This window comes from Canis lupus, chromosome X (genome assembly GCF_011100685.1).
Source record: "Canis lupus familiaris isolate Mischka breed German Shepherd chromosome X, alternate assembly UU_Cfam_GSD_1.0, whole genome shotgun sequence".
NCBI classification, from domain to species: domain Eukaryota; kingdom Metazoa; phylum Chordata; class Mammalia; order Carnivora; family Canidae; genus Canis; species Canis lupus.
The window spans coordinates 47,510,596-47,537,749 of record NC_049260.1 but is presented as its reverse complement, the minus strand read 5'-3'; the positions used below and the strand labels follow the sequence as shown (position 1 = coordinate 47,537,749).

At 37.6% G+C, this 27,154-nt stretch overlaps 1 protein-coding gene across 7 annotated transcripts in view; it reads right to left on the bottom strand.

Annotated features, from left to right (window-relative positions):
- Window positions 1-23,344: 23,344 nt before the first annotated feature.
- Window positions 23,345-27,154, bottom strand: part of RRAGB (Ras related GTP binding B) — a 38,093-nt gene continuing 34,283 nt past the window's right edge. For 6 of the 7 annotated variants that reach the window (XM_038587542.1, XM_038587544.1, XM_038587541.1 and 3 more), the window contains 3 exons: window positions 26,033-26,124; window positions 24,790-24,905; window positions 23,345-23,869 (listed from right to left, as the gene is read on the bottom strand). In XM_038587542.1, the coding sequence (XP_038443470.1) occupies window positions 23,772-23,869; window positions 24,790-24,905; window positions 26,033-26,124 (306 nt within the window). In that variant the 3' untranslated portion in view covers window positions 23,345-23,771. Of the gene's footprint in view, window positions 23,929-24,789; window positions 24,906-26,032; window positions 26,125-27,154 lie in introns of all 7 variants that reach the window. The other variant, XM_038587539.1, reaches the window with a different exon arrangement.

The window sequence follows — 27,154 nt, the reverse complement described above, 5'->3', positions numbered from 1 at the left end:
TCTAATTTTATGCCAGTACCATATGGTTTTGATTACTACATCTTTGTAATATAACTTGAAATCTGGAATTCTGATACCTCCAGTTTTGTTCTTTTTCAAGATTGCTTTGGCTATTCTGAGTCTTTTGTGGTTCTGTACAAATTTTAAGATTGTTCTAGTTCTGTGAAAAAAGCTCTTGGCATTTTGATAGAGATTGCATTAAATGTGTAGATTGCTTTCGGTAGCATAGGCAGTTTGACAACATTTGTTCTTCCAATCAATGAGCATGGACTGTCTTTCAATAAATCTTTATTTTAAAATTTTATTTTATTTAAATACAATGAACATATAGTGTATCATTAGTTTCAGAGGCAGAGTTCAGTTATTCATCACTTGCATAAAACACCAAGTGCTCATGCTTTCCTTAATGGCCATCACTCATTTACTTCAACCCACTACCAACCTCCCTTCCAGCAACCCTCAGTTTGTTTCCAATAGTTATGAATCTCTTATGGTTTATCTCCCTCTCTGAATTTGTCTTATTTTATTTTTGCCTCCCTTCCCCTATGATCCTCTGTTTTGTTTCTTAAATTCCACACATGAGTAAAATAATTTGATAATTATCTTTCTCTGATTGTCATAATACCATCTAGTTCCATCCAGTGATCTATGTGTCTCTTACTGTGTCAGTACCATGCTGTCTTGATGATTACAGCTTTGTAATACATCTTGAACTCCAGAATTGTGATACCACCAGCTTTGGTTTTCTTTTTCAACATTCCTCTGGCTATTCAGGGTCTTTTCTTTGTCCATACACATTTTAGGATTATTTGTTCCAGTTCTGTGAAAAATGCTGATGGTATATTGCTATGGATTGCATTGAGTGTGTAGATTGTTCTGGGTAGTATAGACATTTCAACAGTATTTGTTTTTCCAGTCTACAAGCATGCAATGTTTTTCCAATTCATTTTGTCTTCCACAATTTCATTCTTAAGTGTTCTAAGCTTACAGAATACAGATCCTTTACTTCTTTGGTTAGGTTTATTCCTAAGTATTGTATAGTTTTTGGTGGAACTGCAATTGGGATCGATAGTTTCTATTTCTTCCATCTCATTGTTACTGTATAGTCAGAAAACGGACTTCTGTGCATTGATTTTATATCCTGATACTTTGCTAAATTCCTTCATGAGATCTAGCAATTTTGGGGTGGAGTTTGTTTGTTTGTTTTCTGCATTACGTCTCATGTCATCTACAGAGTGAGAGTCTGACTTCTTCTTTGCTGATTTTGATGGCTTGTATTTCTTTTTGTTGTCTGATTGCTGAGGCTAGGACTTCTAGTACTATGTTTAACAACAGTGATGAGAGTGGACATCCCTGTTGTGTTCCTGACCTTAGGGGAAAAGCGCTCAGATTTTCCCCTTTGAGAATGATATTCACTGTGGGTTTTTGACATAGGGCTTTCATGATATTGAGGTATTTTCTCTCTATCCCTACACTGTGGAGAGTTTTAGTCAAGAAAGGATGCTGTATTTTGTCAAATGCTTTTTCTGCATCAACTGAGAGAATCATATGGTTTTTGTCCTTTTTTATTTTAAATGTGATGTATAACACTGATTCGCAGATGTTGAAACAGGCTTGCAGCCCAGGAATAAATCCCACTTTGTTGGGGTGAATAATCCTTTTAATGTACTGTTGGATCATATTGGCTAGTGTCTTGGTGAGAATTTTTGCATCCATGTTTATCAGGGATATTGGTCTGTAATTCTCCTTTTGGGTGTTGTCTTTGCTTTTGGGATCGTGGTAATGTTGGCCTCATAGAATGAGTTTGGAAGTACTCCTTCCATTTCTATTTTTTGAAACAACTTCAGAAAAATAGGTTATTAGTTCTTTAAATGTTTGGTAGAATTCCACTGGAAACAATCCAGGCTGGACTCTTGTTTGTTGGGAGAGTTTTGATTACTGATTCTATTTCCTTGCTGATTGTGGGTCTGTTCAGGTTTTCTATTTCTTTCCATTTTAGTTTTGGCAGTGATTATGTTTCTAGGAATGAATCCATTTTTTCCAGACTGCCTAATTTGTTAGCATATGGTTGCTCATAATATATTCTTATAATTGTTTGTATTTCTTTGGTATTGGTTGTGATTTTTTCTTTCATTTGTGATTTTATTTATTTGGGTTCTTTCCCTTTTATTTTTGATAAGTCTGGCTAGGGGTTTATCGATCCTATTAACTCATTCAAAGGATCAGCTCCTAGTTTCATTCATCTGTTCTACTGTTATTTGGCTTTTCTGCTGTAATCTTTATTATTTTTCATCTCCTGCTGTATTTACACTTTATTTGCCATTCTTTTCCCAGATCCTTTAAGTGTAAGGTTAGGTTGTATATTTGAGACTTCTGTTGTTTAAGAAAGGCCAATGTTGCTATATACTTTCCACTTAAGACTGCTTTTGCTGCATCCCAGAGGTTCTGAATTGCTGTTTTCATTTTCATTTGTTTCCATAAATTTTTAAAATCCTTAATTTCCTGGATGATTCATTCATTCTTTAATAGGATGTTCTTTAACTTCCATATATTTGCATTCCTTCCATACATTCTCTTGTAATTGAATTCATGTTTGAAAGCATTATCATCTGAAAATATGCAGGGAATAATCCCAATGTTTCTGTACTGATTGAGACTTGATTTTTGACCCAGTATGTGATCTAATTGGGAGCATGTTCTATGTGCAGTTGAGAAGAATGTGTACTCAGTTGCTTTAGGATGAAATGCTCTGAATACATTTGTGAAGTACATCTGGTCCACTGTGTCATTTAAAGCCCTTGTTTCCTTGTCGATCTTCTCCTTTGATGATCTGTCCATTGCTGTGAGTGGGATTTTAAAATTCCCTACTATGTTTGTATTATTATCAATGTGTTTAATTTTGTTATTAAGTTGGCTTATATAATTGCCTGCTTCTGTTAGGAGCATAGGTATTTATAATTGTTAGATCTCCTTTTGGATAGACCCTTTAACCAAGACAAAGTGTTCCTCTTCATCTCTTATTACAGTCTTTGGGGCAGCCTGGGTGGCTCAGCGGTTTAGTGCCACCTTCAGCCCAGGGCGTGATCCTGGAGACCCAGGATCGAGTCCCATGTCAGGTCATGGAGCTTGCTTCTCCCTCTGCCTGTGTCTCTGCCTTTCTCTGTGTGTCTCTCATGAATAAATAAATAAAACCTTTTTAAAAAATAAAAATAAATAAAATCTAATTTGACTGATATATGGATTGCTATCCCAGCTTTCTTTTGATATTGATTAGCATGATAAATTATTCCCACCCCCTCACTTTCAATCTGGAGGTGTCTTTGGGTCTAAAATGAGCCTCTTTTAAACAGCATATCAGTGGGTCTTCTCTTTTTCTTAAATCCAATCTGATACCCTGTGTCTTTTGATTGGAGCACTGAGTACATTTACATTCAGAGTAATTATTGAAAGATATTAATTTAGTGCCATTGTATTACCTGTAAAATCTCTGTTTTTGTAGATTGTCTCTGTTCCTCTGGTGTTTGTTACTTTTGGACTCTCTTTTTGCTTACAGGAGCCCCTTTAATATTTCTTACAGGGCTGTTTTAATGTTCACAAATTCCTTTAGTTTCTGTTTGTCCTGAAAATACTTTATCTCTCCTTCTATTGTGAATGACAGCCTTGATGGATAAAGTATTTTTTGCTGTATATTTTTCATATTAGCCACCTTGAATATATCATCCCAGTCCTTTCTGGCCTGCTCGGTCTCTGTGGACAGGTCTGCTGCTAGCCTCATGTGTGTACCCTCGTAGGTTAAGGACCTCTTATCCTGAGCTGCTTTCAGGATTTTTCCTTTATCTCTTGTATTTGTAAGTTTCACTATTATATGTCATTTTTTACCTATTTTTATTGATTTTGAGGAGGGTTCTCTGTGTCTTCTGGCCTGGAATGTTTCCTTAACCAGATTAGGGATATTCTCAGTTATAATTTGTTCAAATAAACCTTCTGCCCTTCAATTTCCTATTCTTCTGGTACCTCTATTATTTTAATATTGCTTCACTTTATGGTATTTGCTAATCTCTCAAATCCTCCCGTCATGATCCAGGAGTTGTTTTTCTCTCTTTTACTCAGCTTCCTTATTCTCCATCATTTTGTCTTCTATATCACTTGCTCTCTCTTCTGCCACATTTATCCTAGCACTTAGAGCCTGTATTTTTTTACTGCATCTCAGTAATACCATTTATAATTTCAGCCTAATTAGATTTTAGCTGTTTTCTATCTCCAGTCAGGGATTCTCTAGTGTCTTATTTGCTTTTTTCAATCCTTGCTAGTAACTTTATAATCATTGTTTTGAATTATAGTTCTGACATCTTACTTATATATGTGTTGATTAAATCCCTGGCAGTGAGTACTGCCTCCTGTTCTTACTTTTGGGATGAGTTTCTCCATCTCATCATTATGTCCAGAGAAGAACAGATGAAAGAGAGAGAAAATATAAAAATGGCAAGAACGCTAGAAAATACAAACAAATCAGAAGAAAATAGAAACAATAGAAACAAAAGAAATAAGAAAACATCAAACAAGAAGTAAAAGAGAACAAAACAATAAGCTAGATCCTAGGTGTATTTTGGTCTGTTTTTTAGAAGCAAGTAATTCCCAGAATAGGGAAGAAAGAAAATCTTCTATATATACACAAAAATAGAATTGAATACAATGTAGGGAGACTGAAAATGAAAATATATATCACATAAACATAAAAGTAAATATTTTAAAAAGACTTAAAAATAGAAGTGATAAAATAAAGAAATAATTGTATAGAAAAACTTAACTGAAAATCTAAAGAATAATAATTTAAAAAACCCCACAGGGACACCTGGGTGGCTCAGAGGTTGATCATCTGCCTTTGGCTCAGGGTGTGATCCTGGGGTCCTGGGATCAAGTCCCCTATTGGGCCTGCTTCTCCCTCTGCCTATGTCTCTGCTTCTCTGTATGTGTCTCTCATGAATAAATAAATAAAATCTTAAAAAAGAACACCACAAACTCTATGTACTGTTTTCCCAAAGAGCTGAATTTTTGCAGTTTTCTATGGTCAATAAACTTGGTGTTAGCTGGATATTCCTGCTGGTCTTCTGAGGGAGGGACCTGTTGTGCTGATTCTCAGGTGTCTTTGCCATGGTGGAATTGCAAAACCCTTGCCAGAGGTCTGGGCTCAGGATAAGCTGCTCTAGATTGCACTACATGGTGCTGTTTTGGTCCCTGAAGGCTTTCAGAACTGATGCAAGGAATGAAACTGGCAACACCCCAATTTCTAACCCTGGAGATGAAAGTTCATACCTCCCACTCTTCAGTGCAGTCAATCACTCTTATCTCCCTGATTTCGGTCTGAATTTTGTATTCACTCAGCTTGTGATTGACTTTTTTTTTTTTTTAATCCCAGGGACACCCCTTTCAAATATCCAAGCTTCAGAGACTCTTGTAGTGTGGACCCATGCTGTTCCTCCTCGGGGAGGGAGGTTGGTCTTCCTGCCCTTCTGGCTTTTGCTGGGCCCCTGCTCAGAGAGTAGTCCCCCAATTGTGTAGGGGTACACAATTTATGGCAATACCAAACAGAAAGCCAGCACTTAGACTGTGTTTACAGCCAGATTCCTTGTTCTGATGCTTGGGAATTCAGCTGTACTCAGCACCATCATTCTTTTTGTGACCCCAGGGATCCTGAGGCCACACAATCCTACCTGGGATTCTGCTTCACTTTGCCACCTGAGCACCTTTCAGGCAGGTCTTGTTCATAAACATGTATGTAATGGCTCATCATTACCAATGACACCAATTCCTTGGAATGTTTTTAAATATTTTCAGTAAATATCCATCATCTTTTTTTCTCACCTCCTTTCTTCCTTTCCTTAGTTCCCTTCTTTAGCATATATACAATGACTGTCTACTGTGTCAAGTGTTCTAATAATACTAGAGATATGTCAAGTAAATGTATACATGATGATTATGGATAAAGGTAAGGGCTTTGCCATCATTATTTAACATCATGCTAGAGATCCTAGCCATAGCAATCAGACAAAAAATAAATAAATAAAAGGTATCCAAATTGGCAAGGAAGAAGTCAAAGTGTCACTTTTTGCAGATGGCATGATACTCTATATAGAAAACCTGACAGACTCCAACAAAAACCTGCTAGAACTGATGTATGAATTTAATAAAGCCACAAAGTAAAAACCATTGTAGAGAAATCTGTTGCATCTATACACACAGTAATGAAGCAGAAGAAAGTGAAATGAAGGAATCAATCCCATTTACAATTGCACCAAAAACAACATGATATTTAGGAATAAGCCTAGCCAAAGAGGTTAAGGACCTAAACTCAGAAAATGATAAAACATTGATGAAAGAAATTGAAGATGATACAAAGAAATGGAAATACATTGAATGTACATGGATTGGAAAAACAAATATTGTTAAAATGTCCATAATACCAAAAGCAATCTATACATTTAATGAAATCCCAATCAAAATACCATCAGCATTTTACACAAAACTAGAAAAAAACTATCCTAAACTTTGTATGGAACCACAAAAGACCCCAAATGGCCAAAGTAATCTTGAGAAAGAAAGGCACAGCTGGAGGCATCACAATTCCAGACTTCATGTTATATTTCAAAGCTCTAGTAATCAAAACAGTATGGTAATGACACGCAAATAGACAGATCAATGGAACAGAAAACTGAAAAATAAACCTACAATTATACAGTCAATTAATCTTTAACAAAGCAGTAAAGAATATCTAATGGGAAAAAGACTGTCTCTGGACGCCTGGGTGGCTCAGCAGTTGAGCGTTTGCCTTTGGCTTAGGGCGTGATCCAGATTCCAGGGATCAAGTCCCACGTCGGGCTCCTTGCATGGAGCCTGCTTCTCCCTCTGCCTATGTCTCTGCCTCTCTTCCTGTGTCTCTCATGAATGAATGAATAAAATCTTTAAAGAAAAAAAGGAAAAAGACTGTCTCTATAATAAATAGTATTGGGAATATTGGACAGGTACATGCAAAAGTATGAAACTGAGCAACTTTCTTACACCACACACAAAACAAACACAAAATGGATTAAAGATCTAGATGTGAGACATGAAATGCAAATATCCTAGAAGAGAACACAGAGAGTAATTTCTCTGACATTGGCTGTAGCAACTTCTTTCTAGATATGTCTCCTGAGGCAAGAGAAGCAAAAGCAAAAATAAACTACTAGTACTATATCAAAGTAAAAGGCCTAAGTACAGCAAAGGAAACAATCAACAAAACTAAAAGGTAACCTACAGAATGGGAGAAGATATTTATAGTGACATATTTGACATATATCTAAAATACATAAAGAACTCATGCAGCTCAAAACCCCAAAAAACCAATCCATTTAAAAAATGGGCAGAGGACATGAACAGACATTTCTCCAAAGAAGACATATAGATGGGCTACAGACCTATGAAAATATGCTCAATATAACTCATTATCAAAGAAATACAAATCCAAACTACAATGACATATTGCCTCACACTTGTCAGAATAGTTAAAATCAAAAACACAATAAACAAGTGTTGGTGAGGATGTGGAGAAAAAGGAACCCTCTTGCACTGTTGGTTGGAATGCAAAATGATTTAGCCACTGTGGAAAATAGTATAGGAGTTCCTCAAACAGTTAAAAATAGAATACCCTATGATTCAGTTATGGCACTACTGGGTATTTACAAAAAATTATAATAACACTAATTCTAAGGGATACATGCACCTCTACATTTATTGCAACATTATTTATAATAGTAAAGGTTCCAGAACAGCACACATGTCCATCAATTGATGAACTGATAAAGACATTGTGTGCATATAAAAATAGACACACAAATCTTACCATTTGCAATGACACGGATGGAGCTATAGAGTATTATGCTAAGTGAATAAGTTAGCTAGAGAAAGGCAAATTCCATATGATTTCACTCATATGTATAATTTAAGAAACAAAAGGAATGAGAAAAGGGGAAAAAAGAGAGACAAACCAAAAAACATACTTTTACCTAGAGAATAAAATGATGATTACTGAGGGAAGTTGTTAGGTATGGGAGAAGTAGGTGATAGGGATTAATGAGTACACTTATAATAATGTATAGAATTGTTGAATACTGTACACCTAAAGCTAATATAACACTGTACATTAACTATACTGGAATGAAAAAAACTTAATTTAAAAAAGTAAATTTTTATATAAAAAGCAAAAAGAGTGGGAGGGGTAAGGGGCAGAAATTTTGAATGCTATCAAAGTTAAGTTGTTATTAGTTTTGAGGAGACTAACATAACTATACTAGCTTTGAAGCATATGTCATAAAAACAAAAAAAAGAAAAAAAGCTATAGAACATAGAGAAAAGACAAAGACAAATAAACCAAACCATTTCACTACAAATACATTATCAAACCGCTGAGAAAGACGGCATATAAAGAAAGAACAAGAGAACTACAAAAAACACAGAAAATTGTTAAAAATGGAAATCATGTTTGTATCTATGAAAAGATATTTTTTAAAGATTTATTTATTTATGAGAGAGACCAAGAGAGAGGCAGAGACATAGGCAGAGGGAGAAGCAGGCTCCCTGAGGAAAGCTTGACATGGGACTTGATCCCAGATTCTGGGATTATGCCCTGAGCCAAAGGCAGATGTTCAACCACTGAGCCATCCAGGCATCCCTATGAAAAGATATGTTTTATGTTTTATGAAGCATGAATAGGAAAGATATGTTAAATATAAATGGATAAATTCAATAATCAATGAATATAGAGTAGCTGAATAGAAAACAACAAAAATAAAAGATCCAACTCTCTGTTATATACTGAAGGCTGATCTTAGATTTATAAACACATAAATCTGAAAATGAAAGGAGAGCAAAGTTATTCCATGCAAATGTTAAGGACAAGTGTTAACAAAAACAGGAGGGATGGCTATATTTAGACAAAATACACATTAAGTCAGTGTATCACAAGAGAAATCAAAGTTCATTATACAATGATAAAAAGTGAACTCAATAAAATGATATACCAATTATAAATATATGCGCCCAACATCAGAGTTCCTAAGTATATAAAGAAAATGTTGACATATGAAGAGAAAAATAGCAAAATATTTGCATTAAAAGACTTAAAGATCCCACTTTCAATAACTGATAGATTATCTGAACAGAAAATCTATAATAAATAGACTTGCACAATACTATAGACCAAGTAGACTTATCATACATATCCAGAATATTCCACCCAATAACAGAATACACATTCCTATCCAGCATACACAAGTCATTCTCTAAGATGGATCACATACTAGGTCAAAGAGCAAGAATAAACAACAACTATTAGGTCAAATAAAATAACAAAAGGTAATAAACATATATTTCTAGACAAACCAAAAATAAAACACAACATACCAAAACCTATGGGATGCAACAAAAGCAGTAATTAAAGGAAAATTTATATACACCTACACTTAAAAAAAATCTCAAATAAACAACCTAACTATATCTTGAGACTTCAAAAAAGAAAAATTCAGCACAAAATAAGCAGAAGGAAAAAAATAAGGATGAAAGTACAAATAATCAAATACAGATTCAAAATTTTAAAAGTAAAAAAAAATCAAGCAAAATAAGAGTTGTGTTTCTCTTGAAAATATAAACAATTCCCATCTCGTCTTCAAGGCTAACTAAAAGAGAACTCAAAAACAATCAGAAATTTCAAAGGAGATTATTTCTGATTTAACAGAAATCTAAAAATTCCTAAGTGATTAATCATTAACAATAATATACTAATAATTTAAACAACATAGATAAAAAACAATTCCTATAAACATAGCATACAAAAATTAAATGGAAAAGAAACTGAAAGCTTCAACACCCTAATAATAATCATTGCGATAGTATCAATAACCAAAAAAATCTTCCAACAAAGCCCAGAACTGTATGTTTTCCAGGTGGATTCTATTAAACACTTAAATGATAATATCAATACTTTTTTCAACTCTTCCAAAATTATAAAGAAAGATGTAATAATTCTGAACTCATTTTAGAGTATGAGAGGAACATGGGAGCACAGTAGGATGACCCTAGGCTCACCTTCTCCCATAAACACAACTAGATAACTATCAAATCATCCTAAATACCCTAGGAATAGACCTGAAGACTAAAAGAATAAACTCTACAACTAAAGGGAGAGAAGAGGCCACATCAAAGAAAGTAGATAATGTGGAGATGTGGTTTAGGAGAGAAACACACTGGAGGTGCTCCGGAGGTGAGGGAGCTATGTCATGGAGAAGGGCGAGAGAAAGAGAAAAGCATACAAGGAAAATGCTTCACCAAAGCCACTGGCTTGGAAACCGAGAAGGATGAAGTTTGTGAGTTCTTACAGTTAGTGGGGCTTAAAGCATGGAGTTTTAATGGCCAGTGCACTTGACTGGGCTAGACCCTGGAGGGTACTGCCCTACGCCTTGAGAGCAGGCAAACAATCCTGAGGCAGATAGCATTCAAACGGTGATCTGAAGAGTGCCTGGAGCACACAGTGGGGAAAATACTGGTTCTTCTCAGAGCATATAACTGAGAGACAGCATTGACAGAGATGCCTCTCTGAGAACAAAGATGCTGGTCAATGCCATTTCCCTCTACTGCCCCTCAGCATAAAGACAGAGTCACCTGCAAGAAGCAGTGCAGCACCAACACTGGTTGCCTAACTTGCTACAGTAAGACCCATCCCCTGCACTCTGGTGGACCTACCCTTCCCTGTCACTCCTGCCTATGTCCCAGTGTGGTGGGGTTCTCCTCCAGGAGATCAGAACAAACCCCCGCCTAAATCATATCTCCTGACCAGAGAGTTCTGCATGGTCTCAGTTCTAGTAAAAATAGTATCAGGTCTTATTTCACAAGCAGATCAGAACACACCTAGTTAAAATGTGCCACATTCAGGCCAGGGACCAAACATTGTCCACAGCGGGCAAGGAGAACCTTTGTAGATGACTAAAGGACAGAGCAGCCAGAACACAATAGCAGAGCACACACAGCATACACGGAGATACTTCCTGGAGGGCCTGGCCCTGGGCACTACATGATCTTTTCTTCATAAGGCCATGTCTTTCAGGAGCTGGAGACAACTGGATTCTCTAACACTCAGAAGGCAGACATTTAGACATAATATGGAGTAATTTGTCCCAAATGGAAGAAGATAAGGCCACAGCCAGAGATCCAGGTTGAGATATAAGTAATATGCCTGATGGAGAATTTGGAGCAACCATCATAAGGATACTCACTAGATTTGAGAAAAGAATGAAAGACATAAATGAGACCCTTACCACAGAGGGGAAAAAAAAGAGTTAAAAATCAATATAAGGGGTGAGAAGTTAAGATGGTAGAGGATAAGCTGAATATCTTATCTGTTTGTCTTATCCCTGCAATACAGCTAGATAGCTGTCAAATCATTCTGAGCACATGAGAAATCTACTGGAATTCTGAGAAAACAAATGCTGCAAGTATACAAGTAGTAAAGTGACCACTGTTTAGAAGGTTGGAGGTGCAGCGACTGTGAATCCAGTGTGATGTAGCTGAGATTACTGTGGCAGGGGAGGCTAGTACAAAGTATTAAAGGCAGTAGAGTACAAAATCAGAGATTTATAAGTATGCTACAGTGGGGGCATGCCTGGCTTAAAGGTACTTGGGGAGGGGGGGCACGTGGTTGGCTCAGATGATTAAGCCTCTGACTCTTGGTTTTGGTTCAGGTCATGATCTCAGGGTCCTTAGATGGAGCCCTGTATCAGGCTCCATGTTCAGCATGGAGTCTGCTTGGGATTCTCTCCCTCTGCCACTTGTCCTCACCCTGCTCTCTCTCGCTTGATCTCTCTCTCTCTCTCTGTAAATAATTAATTAATAAAGGTGCTCAGGTGGCAAAGCATGGCAGAATCACAGGTGTGACCGAATGATCTGAGGATCCCCTGGATTGCAAGGAAAATAGGTGGTGCCTAAGTGTCACACAGATCCCAGGCACAGGAGCCTAGAAGCTGGCTAAGAATAGTGAGACTAGGTGCCCATTTTCCACTTTGTGTTGCCATCAATTGCAAGCTGCTGCACACTGTGTGACTGCTTCCTGGAACAGGTTCAGCAAAAGGTAGAAGCAAGGGGAGACCACCCCCACCCCCAACCACCAGGAAGAGCACAGGTTCACACCACAGGAGCTCGTAAAATTTGGTTTTCAAACTCAGTCATGTGCCTGAGATAAAAATGTTCAGACACAGGCAGGGTGAACAAAGACTTCTGCTGGAAAAGAGTGAGACAAGACAGGTGATTGATTACACTTCTAGGAGGACTTACTGAAGAGTAGAGGATGTGAACTTTCAGCCCCAGGCTAATTTGCTGGGCAGAGCAATATCCTTCCCAACCATTAGTGATAAAAGTCTTCAGGGACCATTTAATGGAGTCAGGAACTCCTTATACTAAGTCCTGTCTCCCTGTGCACTGGAGACATTTCCACTAGGGCAAATCCACCTGTGAATCAGTGCAACAGGCCCCTCCCCCAGAAGACCAGCATAAACAACAAGCTCCCATCAAGTTTACCGACCATAGCAGGCTGCAAAGCTTCAGCTCCAGGGCAAAGAGTATGTAGCATTCTTTGTATTTTCACTTTAGTGAAATATTTTTTCTTTTTTCCCTTTTTTACAATTCTAAGTTTTAATTTTGATTTTATATATACTTCATATATTTTTAAATTTGTCATTTCACTTCATTTCATTGTATTATATTTTATTTATTTTTACATGTATATATGTTTTTCTTTTTTCATATTTTGGGATCTAGTATTTTTTAACAAACAGACCAAAACACATCCAGGATCTAATTTGTTGTTATTGCTGTAGTTTTATTTTTCTTCTTTTTTTTTTCTGGACAAACTGACAAGAAAGGGAAATTAACCTCAAAAGAAAGAACAGGAGGTACTAGTCACAGCCAGGAATTTAATCAATATGGATATAAGTATGATGTCTGAACTAGAATTTAAGACAACAGGGGAGGAGGGGCAAGATGGCGGAAGAGTACGGTCCCCAAATCACCTGTCCCCACCAAATTACCTAGATAACCTTCAAATCATCCTGAAAATCTACAAATTCGGCCTGAGATTTAAAGAGAGAACAGCTGAAACGCTACAGTGAGAAGAGTTCGTGCTTCTATCAAGGTATGAAGACGGGGAAAAAGAAATAAAGAAACAAAAGGCATCCAAAGGGGAGGAGCCCCGTGAGGAGCCTGGCTAAGGCCGGGGCGAGTGCCCCCAGGACAGGAGAGCCCCGTCCCGGAGAAATAGGAGCTGCACCAATCTTCCTGGCGGAAAGGCGCCCGCAGGGAGTTAGAGCAGGACCCCAGGAGGGTGGGGATGCCCTCAGACTCCCTGGGACGCTAACAGACACCTGCGCACCCAGGAGAGTGCGCCGAGCTCCCTAAAGGGCTGCAGAGCGCACACGTTGACCTGGGAGCAGCTCGGAGGGGGCTGCGCGGCTCCTGCAGAGGAAGAGGCTCCGCGCGGAGGGGGTGGGCGGCTCCGGGAGCAGCTCGGAGAGGCTCGGGCAGCGGCTCCGCGGAGAGGCGGCTGCGTGGCTGGGAGCGCGAATCCAACAGCGCAGGTCCCAGAGCACAGGGCGCCGGGACACAGCCCAGGATCCGGCCTCCCCCGGAGACAGGCAGAGGTCAGGAGGGCCCAGGACAGCAAGGACGCTCCTGCCCCGAGCTGAGCAGATCATCGGCCCCGCCCCGAGCCTCCAGGCCCTGCAGAAGGAGAGCTTCGTAGTTACTGCGGGGGCTGAATCCAGGTTTCCAGAGCTGCCACAGCCACTGGGGTTGTTCCTCCTGGGACCTCACAGGGTAAACAACCCCCACTGAGCCCTGCACCAGGCAGAGGGCAGAGCAGCTCCCCAAGGGCTAACACCTGAAAATCAGCACAACAGGCCCCTCCCCCAGAAGACCAGCTAGACGGACAAGTTCCAGGGGAAGTCAAGGGACTTACAATATACAGAATCAGAAGATACTCCCCCGAGTTTTTTTTTTTTTTTTTTTTTGCTTTTTGATTTGTTTGCTTCCCCCACCACTTTTTTCCTTTCTTTTTCTTTCTCTTTTTATTCTTTTTTTTCTTTTTTCTTCCTTTTCTCTTTTTCTCTTTTCTTTCCTTCTTTCTCTCCTCTCTTTTTCTCCTTTTCCCAATACAACTTGTTTTTGGCCACTCTGCACTGAGCAAAATGACTAGAAGGAAAACCTCACCTCAAAAGAAAGAATCAGAAACAGTCCTCTCTCCCACAGAGTTACAAAATCTGGATTACAATTCAATGTCAGAAAGCCAGTTCAGAAGCACTATTATACAGCTACTGGTGGCTCTAGAAAAAAGCATAAAGGACTCACGAGACTTCATGACTGCAGAATTTAGATCCAATCAGGCAGAAATTAAAAATCAATTGAATGAGATGCAATCCAAACTAGAAGTCCTAACGACGAGGGTTAACGAGGTGGAAGAACGAGTGAGTGACATAGAAGACAAGTTGATGGCAAAGAGGGAAACTGAGGAAAAAAGAGACAGACAATTAAAAGACCATGAAGACAGATTAAGGGAAATAAAGGACAGCCTGAGGAAGAAAAACCTACGTTTAATTGGGGTTCCCAAGGGCGCCAAAAGGGACAGAGGGCCAGAATATGTATTTGAACAAATCCTAGCTGAAAACTTTCCTAATCTGGGAAGGGAAACAGGCATTCAGATCCAGGAAATAGAGAGATCCCCCCTAAAATCAATAAAAACCGTTCAACACCTCGACATCTAATAGTGAAGCTTGCAAATTCCAAAGATAAAGAGAAGATCCTTAAAGTAGCAAGAGACAAGAAATCCCTGACTTTTATGGGGAGGAATATTAGGGAAACAGCAGACCTCTCCACAGAGACCTGGCAAGCCAGGAAAGGCTGGCAGGATATATTCAGGGTCCTAAATGAGAAGAACATGCAACCAAGAATACTTTATGCAGCAAGGCTCTCATTCAAAATGGAAGGAGAGATAAAGAGCTTCCAAGACAGGCAGGAACTGAAAGAATAAGTGACCTCCAAACCAGCTCTGCAATAAATTTTAAGGGGGACTCTGAAAATTCCCCTTTAAGAAGAAGTTCAGTGGAACAATCCACAAAAACAAGGACTGAATAGATATCATGATGACACTAAACTCATATCTGTCAATAGTAACTCAGAACGTGAACGGGCTTAAAGACCCCATAAAAAGGCGCAGGGTTTCAGACTGGATAAAAAAACAGGACCCATCTATTTGCTGTCTACAAGAGACTCATTTTAGACAGAAGGACACCTACAGCCTGAAAATAAAAGGTTGGAGAACAATTTACCATTCAAATGGTCCTCAAAAGAAAGCAGGGGTAGCCATCCTTATATCAGATAAACTAAAATTTACCCCGAAGACTGAAGTGAGAGATGAAGAGGGACACTATCTCATACTTAAAGGACTATCCAACAAGAGGACTTAACAATCCTCAATATATATGCCCCAAATGTGGGAGCTGCCAAATATTTAAACCAATTAATAACCAAAGTGAAGAAATACTTAGATAATAATACACTTATACTTGGTGACTTCAATCTAGCTCTTTCTACCCTCGATAGGTCTTTTTTTTAATAAATTAATTTTTTATTGGTGTTCAATTTACCAACATACAAAATAACATCCAGTGCTCATCCCGTCAAGTGTCCCCCTCAGTGCCCGTCACCTATTCACCCCCACCCCCCGCCCTCCTCCCCTTCCACCACCCCTAGTTCATTTCCCAGACTTAGGAGTCTTTATGTTCCGTCTCTCTTTCTGATATTTCCCACACATTTCTTCTCCCTTCCCTTATATTCCCTTTCAAGATTATTTATATTCCCCAAATGAATGAGAACGTACACTGTTCTTCTCCGATTGACTTAATTCACTCAGCATAATACCCTCCAGTTCCAAACACGTTGAAGCAAATGGTGGGTATTTGTCGTTTCTAATGGCTGAGTAATATTCCATTGTATACATAAACCACATCTTCTTTATCCACTCATCTTTTGATGGACACCGAGGCTCCTTCCACAGTTTGGCTATTGTGGACATTGCTGCTAGAAACATTGGGGTGCAGGTGTCCCGGCGTTTCATTGCATCTGAATCTTTGGGGTAAATCCCCAACAGTGCAATTGCTGGGTCGTAGGGCAGGTCTATTTTTAACTCTCTGAAGAACCTCCATACAGTTTTCCAGAGTGGCTGTACCAGTTCACATTCCCACCAACAGTGTAAGAAGGTTCCCTTTTCTCCGTATCCTCTCCAACATTTGTTGTTTCCTGCCTTGTTAATTTTCCCCATTCGCACTGGTGTGAGGTGGTATCTCATTGTGGTTTTGATTTGTATTTCCCTGATGGCAAGTGATGCAGAGCATTTTCTCATGTGCATATTGGCCATGTCTATGTCTTCCTCTGTGAGATTTCTCTTCATGTCTTTTGCCCATCTCATGATTGGACTGTTTGTTTCTTTGGTGTTGAGTTTAATAGGTTCTTTATAGATCTTAGAAACTAGCCCTTTATCTGATACATCATTTGCAAATATCTTCTCCCATTCTGTAGGTTGTCTTTGAGTTTTGTTGACTGTATCCTTTCCTGTGCAAAAGCTTCTTATCTTGATGAAGTCCCAATAGTTCATTTTTGCTTTTGTTTCTTTTGCCTTCGTGGATGTATCTTGCAAGAAGATACTGTGGTCAAGTTCAAAAGGGTGTTGCCTGTGTTCTCCTCTAGGATTTTGATGGAATCTTGTCTCACACTTAGATCTTTCATCCATTTTGAGTTTATCTTTGTGTATGGTGAAAGAGAGTGGTCTAGTTTTATTCTTCTGCATGTGGATGTCCAATTTTCCCAACACCATTTATTGAAGAGACTGTCTTTCTTTCAATGGATAGTCTTTCCTCCTTTATCGAATATTAGTTGATCATAAAGTTCAGGGTCCACTTCTGGTTTCTCTATTCTGTTCCATTGATCTATGTGTCTTTTTTGTGCCAGTACCACACTGTCTTGATGACCACAGCTTTGTAGTACAACCTGAAATCTGGCATTGTGATGCCACTAGCTATGGTTTTCTTTTTTAAAATTCCCTTGGCTATTCGGGGTCTTTCCTGATTCCACACAAATCTTAAACTAATTTGTTCTAACTCTCTGAAGAAAGTCCATGGTATTTTGATAGGGATTGCATTAAACGTGTAAATTGCCCTGGGGAACATTGACATTTTCACAATATTAATTCTGCCAATCCATGAGCATGGAATATTTTTCCATCTCTTTGTGTCTTCCTCAATTTCTTTCAGAAATGTTCTAGTTTTTAGGGTATAGATCCTTTACCTCTTTGGTTTTTATTCTTAGGTATCTTATCCTTTTGGGTGCAATTGTAAATGGGATTGACTCTTTAATTTCTCTTTCTTCAGTCTCTTTCTAGTATATAGAAATGCCATTGATTTCTGGGCATTGATTTTGTATCCTGCCATGCTACCAAATTGCTGTATGAGTTCTAGCAATCTTGGGGTGGAGGCTTTTGGGTTTTTTATGTAGAGTATCATGTCATCGGTGAAGAGGGAGTGTTTGACTACTTCTTTGCCAATTTGAATGCCTAAATGTCTTTTTAATGTCTGATTGCTGAGGCTAGGACTTCCAATACTATATTGAATTGCAGTGGTGAGAGTGGACATCCCTGTCTTGTTCCTGATCTTAGGGGAAAGGCTCCCAGTGATTCCCCATTGAGAATGATATTTGCTGTGGGCTTTTTGTGGATGGTTTTTAAGATGTTGAGGAAAGTTCCCTCTATCCCTACACTCTGAAGAGTTTTGATCAGGAATGGATGCTGTATTTTGTCAAATGCTTTCTTTGCATCTAATGAGAGAATCATATGGTTCTTGGTTTTTCTCTTGCTGATATGATGAATCACCTTGATTGTTTTACGAGTGTTGAACCGGCCTTGTGTCCCAGAGATAAATCCTACTTGGTCATGGTGAATAATTTTCTTAATGTGTTGTTGGATCCTATTGGCTAGTATCTTGTTGAGAATTTTTGCATCCATGTTCATCAGGGATATTGGTCTGTAATTCTCCTTTTTGGTGGGGTCTTTGTCTGGTTTTGGAATTAAGGTGATGCTGGCCTCATAGAACGAATTTGGAAGTACTCCATCTCTTTCTATCTTTCCAAACAGCTTTAGGAGAATAGGTATGGTTTCTTCTTTAAACGTTTGATAAAATTCCCCTGGGAAGCCATCTGGCCCTGGACTCTTGTGTCTTGGGAGGTTTTTGAGGACTGCTTCAATTTCCTCCCTGGTTATTGGCCTGTTTTCTATTTCTTCCTGTTCCAGTTTTGGTAGTTTGTGGCTTTCCAGGAATGCGTCCATTTCTTCTAGTTTGCCTAATTTATTGGCATATAGCTATTCATAATATGTTTTTAAAATCGTTTGTATTTCCTTGGTGTTGGTAGTGATCTCTCCCTTTTCATTCATGATTTTATTAATTGGAGTCTTCTCTCTCTTCTTTTTAATCAGGTTAGCTAATGGTTTATCTCTCTTTCAAAGAACCAACTCCTGGTTCTGTTGATCTGTTCCACAGTTCTTCTGGTCTTGATTTCGTTGAGTTCTCATCAAATTTTAATTATATCTCTTCTTCTGCTGGGCGTAGGGTCCATGTGCTGTTTTTTCTCTAGCTCCTTTATGTGTGTTAGCTTTTGTATTTGAGTTCTTTCCAGTTTTTGAATGGATTCCTGTATTGCGATGTATTCCCCCCTCAGGACTGCTTTTGCTGCCTCCCAAGGATTTTGATCGGTTGTATCTTCATTCTCATTAGTTTCCATGAATCTTTTTAATTCTTCCTTAATTTCCTGGTTGACCCTTTCATCTTTTAGCAGGATGGTCCTTAACCTCCACGTGTTTGTGGTCCTTCCAAACTTCCTGTTGTGATTTAGTTCTAATTTCAAGGCATTATGGTCTGAGAATATACAGGGGATGATCCCAATCTTTTGGTGTCGGTTCAGACCCAATTTGTGACCCAGTATGTGGTCTGTTCTGGAGAAAGTTCCATGTGCACTTGAGAAGAATGTGTATTCAGTTGAGTTTGGATGTAAAGTTCTGTAGATATCTGTGAAATCCATCCATTCATGATAAAAACTCTCAACAAAGTAGGTTTAGAGGGAGTATAATTTCAACCTAATAAAGGCCATCTATGAATTTCACATAGGAAGACATAGGCATGGCCAACAAGCATATAAGAAAATGTTCTGCATCACTTGCCATCAGGGAAATACAAATCAAAACCACAATGAGATACCACCTTACACCAGTGAGAATGGGGAAAATTAACAAGGCAGGAAACCACAAATGTTAGAGAGGATGTGGAGAAAGGGAAACCCTCCTGCACTGTTGGTGGGAATGTGAACTGGTGCAGCCACTCTGGAAAACTGTGTGGAGGTTCCTCAAAGGGTTAAAAATAGACCTGCCCTACGACCCAGCAATTGCACTGCTGGGGATTTACCCCAAAGATACAGATGCAATAAAACGCTGGGACACCTGTACCCCGATATTTATAGCAGCAATGTCCACAATAGTCAAACTGTGGAAGGAGCCTTGGTGTCCATCGAAAGATGAGTGGATAAAGAAGATGTGGTTTATGTATACAATGGAATATTACTCAGCCATTAGAAACGACAAATACCCACCATTTGCTTCGACGTGGATGGTCATGGAGGGTATTATGCTGAGTGAAATAAGTCAATCGGAGAAGGACAAACATTATATGGTCTCATTCATTTGGGGAATATAAAAAATAGTGAAAGGGAATAAAGGGGAAAGGAGAAAAAATGGGTGGGAAATATCAGAAAGGGAGACAGAACATGAGAGATTCCTAACGCTGTGAAATGAACTAGGGTGGAAGGGGAGGTGGGAGGGGGGTGGGGGTGACTGGGTGACAGGCACTGAGGTGGGCGCTTGATGGGATGAACACTGGATGTTATTCTATATGTTGGCAAATTGAACAATAAAAAATAAATTTATTAAAAAAAATAAAGGCCATCTATGAAAAACCCACACCTAATAACATCCTCAATGGGGAAATAATAAATGCTTTTCTCCTAGGGTTAGGAACAAGTCAAGGATATCCACTTTTCCTCCTATTTTAAAAGGGCCCAAAGAAGGAGAGGTTAATTTATGCTCACAGTAACCCAATTCTGGGGGGAACATCATAAATACTGAAAAGCTGTTTAAATTTGATTTAAATTCTTCAAGCTGGAATTTTATTTTATCCTCAATCTGCTGTTCATTGTATACTGTAATAAAGCTTTTTATTCCATGTGCCAAAGCCCCAGTGAAAACAGGAGTAAGACCGGTAAACAAGCATGTGGTTTACTATTTGCACAGTAACCAACACAGTGGGAATATCACAAGTACAACACCTGGGTGCACCTCAAACTCTCCATTCTGAGTGGACTTTTATTTTTTTATTTTTAAAGATTTTATTTATTTACTCATGAGAGACACACACACAGAGAAAGAGAGAGAGAGACAGAGACAGAGACAGGCAGAGACACAGGCAGAGGGAGAAGTAGGCTTCATGCAGGGAGCCCGACACGGGACTCAATCCCAGGACTCCAGGATCACGCCCTGGGCTGAAGGCAGGCACTAAACCGCTGAGCCACCCAGGTATTTTTTTTTTTAAGATTTTATTTTTATTTATTTATTTATTTATTTATTTATTTATTTATTTATTTATTTATTTATTTATGAGAGACACAGAGAGAGCGGAGTGGGCTTTTAAATTCAGGAAGGCCATATAATTTAAAGGTTAAAGTTAAGTGCACAAGCTATGGTGTTAGATTACCTAAGTTCAAATCACAGTCTCACCGCTACTGCATAATTGGGCAAATTTTTTATTCTCTCTGGGTCCAGTTTCTCTCTGGGTCCATCTAAAACAATGGACGAGATAGTACTTACCTCAAAAAGTTCATGTGAAGATTAAATAATAATCTTCATAAAGCATTTATAGGCTGACACTTAGTAAATACTCAACTAAAGAAAGCAGTGTTTCCATTTGGCAACTCATATAAATTTTTATGATAACCTATTGAGGTAGAAAATAAACCTGATTGAAACTGGGAAAAGCTGGCTCCCTATGTAAATCACTTCCCATACTTTATGATTATGGTTTCTATTTCTAACATATTACTTATAAATAGAAGCCTCCTAGTCATTATGTTTGTCTACAACTGTGCTTCACAAACTTTTATATCACTTTGAGAATCAGTGGTCTACACTATATATACTTTACTTAGTATAATGCCTTCAACTTATCATAATTAACTTAAGTGAATATATGTTGTCCTACTCCTTCTTATACTCTACATTTCCTCTTTCCCTAAAGCAGTGGTTCCTGAAGTATAGTCCCTGGATCAGTAGGATCGATATCAGATTCACCTCCAAACTTCTGAGAAATGCAGATTTCTGGGCTCCACCCCACCTACAGAATTGAAACTCAGTGATGCGTGTGGGGTAGCAGTGTGTCTTAACGATTCCCTTTCAAGTGATTCTGATGCCTGCTCAAGTTTGAAAATTATTGCCCTAGCCTACTAACATCACTAACATAGTCTATAAAAAGCATCATTTCATTCTATCACTAATCCCATAATTTTCACATCTCTGGTTTTTATTTCATCTTTCCATTTCTGTGTATATGCTTTCACTGTGCACTTGTGTTTAATTCAGTTTCTAGGCAGTTATATATTTGGACAGATATCTATTTCAAAACATTTTTTTGTATTCAGTGACAAAAAAGACTGGCTGGTCATTACAATGATAAAGATTAAGCCAAATCAGAACCTTATTTTTCTAATCTTTCATTCTTTTATGCATTCTGTAAGTCCAAGTTGTAACTAGAATCTGAGCAAAGGTTAGACCAAGAGCAAATAATGATAAAAGCATATTTTTTTCATTCTCATCTAATTTAATGTCTATAATCTCTATCTGTTCACTTTCTAAAAAAGCAAAAAGCAAAAAACCCACTTTTGTGTAGTTCCTTCAAATCTCACCCCAGATATTGAAGATAATGAGAACATGTCAAATCATGACTCATATTAGTCACAGAACAGACCTCCAGTTCATTTGCTTTTTTCATTCTCCTAAATATTAAGATAAAGAATAAGAAAATCTACTAAGAAACTCCCTTTTTGCAGAGGGTTAATACAACTGTTGATAAAATTAGTTCCATGAGCTTTTATTTTTTAAAGATTTTATTTATTTATTCATGAGAAACACAGAGAGAGAGGTAGAGACACAGGCAGAGGGAGAAGCAGGCTCTCTGTAGGGAGCCTGATGTGGAACTCGATCCCAGGATTCTGGGATAATGACCTGAACCAAAGGCAGATGCTCAACCACTGAGCCACCCAGGCACCCCTGTTCCATGAGCTTTTAAATGAGAATTTTAATCTACGTAATGTAGGCTACCTAAAAACCATGTTCTTCACTGCTTAGTGAAAACTGTTTCTCTCACCTGGGGATGGTAAGATTGGGAAAGGTGAGGTTCTGTTGGTCTGAATATTTCTTCATGACATAGAGACAAGGGACATGAGATGAATATACTGTGCCATAGATTCCCTAAATGCATTTGTGTTCTGTTATGACATCCATGGAAGCTGAAAAAATTAGGGTTTTCAGTAATTCTAGTTAGTACTGCCAAGCTCCATTTCTCCGAGTTTACAATGCTTCATTTTTTCTTTAGGGGATGAAATAAAGCAAAACTTATTGAAAAAAAATTTACTACTACTTGACTAGCATAATGAAGTCATTTCCCATTAGGTGTAATGTAATATATAAAATTAACCATTCCTGGATCATAGAGAAAGACTTGTATCTCATAAACCTTATCTCTTTTCTCTCAACTTTTTTTATTCATGCCTTCTCCAGCTGCATCCTGAAAGAGACTTTTCAACACACCTCAGGTCTACATTGTTGCCACAGCTTCCCTAACTGCCACCAGTCAGGCCATACAGTCTAGGTTAATTTTCTTTCAAAATTCCTTTCACATAATTCCCCTCCCCAAAAGCCTATAATGGTTTCTTATTTCTTATCACATTATACCTAAACACCTCTACCTATCTTAAAGGCTATAATCTGGCTATACCCTTCCTATCTAACTTTATTATGTAATATTTCCCAAGAAGCAGATACCCTCCCATAGGGTAAACGTGAAATTCATTTGCTCTTTCTTAGGGAAAGCTGAAGAAATAAGGAAAAGAAAAACAGACGCTGAAATCCCTAACAGCCTTAGTTTATTTATAATTGACGGTAAGGAATATTTTTAATGCATGCTGAGAAAACAGTAATATTCCAAACTTGCAGGTTACTATCTGATAAGGAATACAAGATGATGTTGGGAAAGGCTCTGGCAAACACAACTATTAGAACCAGGTTATCAGAACACATACTATTAAGAATCTTGTTATCAGAACACTTATATATCACATAATTTTATGTCCCATCAAGCCCATGAACAGCTCATCTTCTAACTTTTTACTGGCTATTTTAGTTAATAGCAGTCAAGGTTGAACATTAAAACTAGAGAGTGAGGAAGAAATACAGAAGTGGTAAGCATTACATTTCAGAGCCTACATATAGGAATATAATATTAAGATTAATTAAGAAACAGTATTTCAAAAAAAATTGGAACATTTAGCCATGTTTAGCTCATGAGAAGACACTGCTTTGGTCCATCCACCCTTTCCAGCTTTTCAAAGTGTTTTCTGGCATTGCGGATGTTGATCAGAGTAGCTGCGGAAGCTGAGGGTAGGGGTGGAGGAGATACCCAAGAGAATAAGTACAGGCAGCCAAAGGAATGTCTAATAAAAACAAATAAATAAACAAAAGAGAGCCAAATCTCTCAATATATGTCATAGGGAACATATAGGAATAGGAAGTCCCATGTTAATCATGACTTAATTTTTCTGAATAAGAAGATTTATTTATATTTTAAATATAACATTTCCAAAATAAAATTTCAAATTCTTTTGGTTTGGTTTACTTGTAGAATAAAACTCATCATCTTATGTTGTATTTTAATATTAACCTAAGGGTAGGAAAAGCATGTGGGTTAGAGATAATTTAAACCTCGGGGAACATCCTAGAAATACTGCTAGAACCTTTATCTCAGTAGTTATGATGGATATGACTACTATGGCATGGAAGTACCAAATACCTTCCTTTGTGCCCAGAACACAAATACAGGAATATGGTACTTAGGAATACAGAATTACATATAAAATGATTCAACATTTAATAGTTCAGAACTTTTATTAATCTTTTAAAAATATTTACTGTATGAAGCACATAAGTCATACATTTGGGTTCTTTTTTCTTTAAAATCCCTAGATTTAATAACTTGATTTTTTAATTACCATGAAGAAAAAAACAAAATACCCTAGAGTCTAAATTATTCTTAAGTTTCAGAATATAAGTCTACAAAACAAAAAAAAATTACACTAGTGCTAAAATAGCTTTCTTTATTGTAGTAAATAATACATAACAAAAAAATTCCTGTTTTAACCATTTCAAAATATACAGGTCAATGAAATTAAGTATATTCACAATGCTATGCAACCATCCCCACTTTTTTATTATATAATAAAGTACTAGCTCTATGGCAATTAGTTTAAAGAATATGGCTATAAACCTAAACCTATGTCAGTTAAGTTTGAACTTACGAATGGATGGATCAGACATCACGACCATCACGTAAGTGTTGGATGTAAAGATGTCAATGAAAGCAGCAAAGTTAGAGTTCCTGACTTCCATGCTCTGAAAAGAAGCAGCTAGCTTGCTATAGCAGAAATGAGAAAAAGAAGTAAAGAACATAAAATAAAAGCAACATAAAACATTCTTACCTTTTATGTTAAACATTTTATAGCATTACACTTTGATTCCCCACTTCATTAAGACAGTTAATCACTAACCTTACTTTGTTTTCCAAGGGAATGCTAATGCTGAATTTAGTATGTTTTGGAAAGTGACTTTAGAATTTAGACTAGGAAAGTAGATTAGAACTTGATATTGACTGTGAAATGGGCTTAGACCTAGGTCCATGTTGAAATATGTTATAAAAGGCTTCTTTAATATTTAAGAAGCTTAAGTTGAAATTTTCCTATAATTGTGATTAATAACTGTATTTTTTAATGTTAGTTATATTGATTATATCAATTCAAGAAATGATCCCATTTCTTCAAAACCAAACAAGGTAATTATATTTGCATGTAATTTGCTATTGCTTCTTAAAAATGTAGGCATAAATATGCCAGCAAGTCTCAGAGTGTGCTAAGGCATATAAAGAATAAACTTATACCTATTCTATTGTCTGGACATCAAAATTTTACCAGGATAAGAATTTTGCTTATTAAATCTTTACTAAATTATAATGTTCCACCATTCTTTTCTTTCTGTATTCACAATGTTAAGATTCAAACTGTATTTTATCAAAGGTGAGACAACAGGATTAGGCATTTCCAGAATCTATTCTGTACTATTCCTGAATCATTACCTCACTATTTTAATTACTATAGTAAATCTTATTATTTGGTGGGGTAAATTCTCCTTTGTTCTTTTTCAAAACTCTCTTGGACACGTTCTGTTTATTTCTTCCTAAATGGTATCAAGTATCTTGAAAGGGTATTCTGCTTAGATATTTTTCACATGCTGCTTATCAGTTGAGTTTGCATTAAAGGACAGTGACTTTCACCTCAATTTTAGGCTCCCTTAGAGGTTAGCTTTCTTTTTTATTAAATGATCTATTCTGTATATGTAAGTTCAGTCTAGTATAGTTATTTGAACTTCCAAAAAATGACAATAATTTCTTTCCAGATATGAATAAATCACACAACTAGATGTTGGCAAACTGAATTTAAAATTTAAAAAATTAATCAATTAGTCAATCAATCACACAAGATCTCTTACCTGCAACTCAGCTTAAACTGCTTAATAATGTTGCTGATTTTCTCAAATCTGTGGGCATCACGCTGCTCTTTACACTGATAGTGAGAAATCACCTATGAAAAAGAGCAATGCCCCTAAATATGCAATGTAATCATATCACTCTCTGCTACTTGCATCTCAAGGCAGACCCTTGTCAGTCTCTTGGTCACTTTGATTTTCAGGGTAGACTTGGCATCTGGCTTACTCTCTCTCCTTTTCTCCTATATGCCAATATTCTGTATAATTTCAACATTCCTATGGATAACCCACACAGTAGTGTTTGGCTACAATTTTATTAGAGCATTAAAGTATTATCTGTTTTGGTTCAGTGCTGTTCTTCCTCATTTACTTTAATCATATGTTTATCTTATTTTGGTATTTCACAGCATGTTTTTTGATTAAATAAGTACAAATTATAAAAGAAAAAATATAAAACTTTTAGCTGTTCTTTAGATGTACTTAATGTATTGATTTTAGTGAAAACTGTAACTAAGTGACTTTTGGTATTACATTTAAAAATCTTCAGTATGCATTATGTAAGCCTTCACTTGTTCCTGCCTCTTTCTTATCAGTACCCTCTCCATCCTCCATCCTCCAGGTGAGCATCCCATGGGTGCTGAAGCATTTACTTTGAAATAGAGTGTTCATAGGACCATGAAGTATAAAACAGGATTTTTTCCAGAGCTACCTGCATAGGCCGCTAGGAATAATGGAATAAGACCATGGTTCTATTTTGTTGGTTTTTAGAACTGAGGGCATGGTTATGAGGAATGGCCAGAGACATACTGCACTGCTACAGGTCTAATTCTTGGACTGGCTCAAGACAGAAAAGAGTGAAAACACTTGCCAAGAATAAATGTTGAGGTTTAAAGGCGATCAGATACACTGTAGTTCCAATCACAAATGACTGGCTATACAGCAGCATTATAACCACGACCTGTGAGGTAGCTTCCAGGAAACCAAAGTCTTTGGGTTCTAGAGGGAACCTTTGGATTCCAGAGGTTACAAAGATGCAATTTAAAAGAACTGATGGGGGAATCCCTGGGTGGCTCAGCGGTTTAGCACCTGCCTTTGGCCCAGGGCATGATCCTGGAGTCCCAGGTT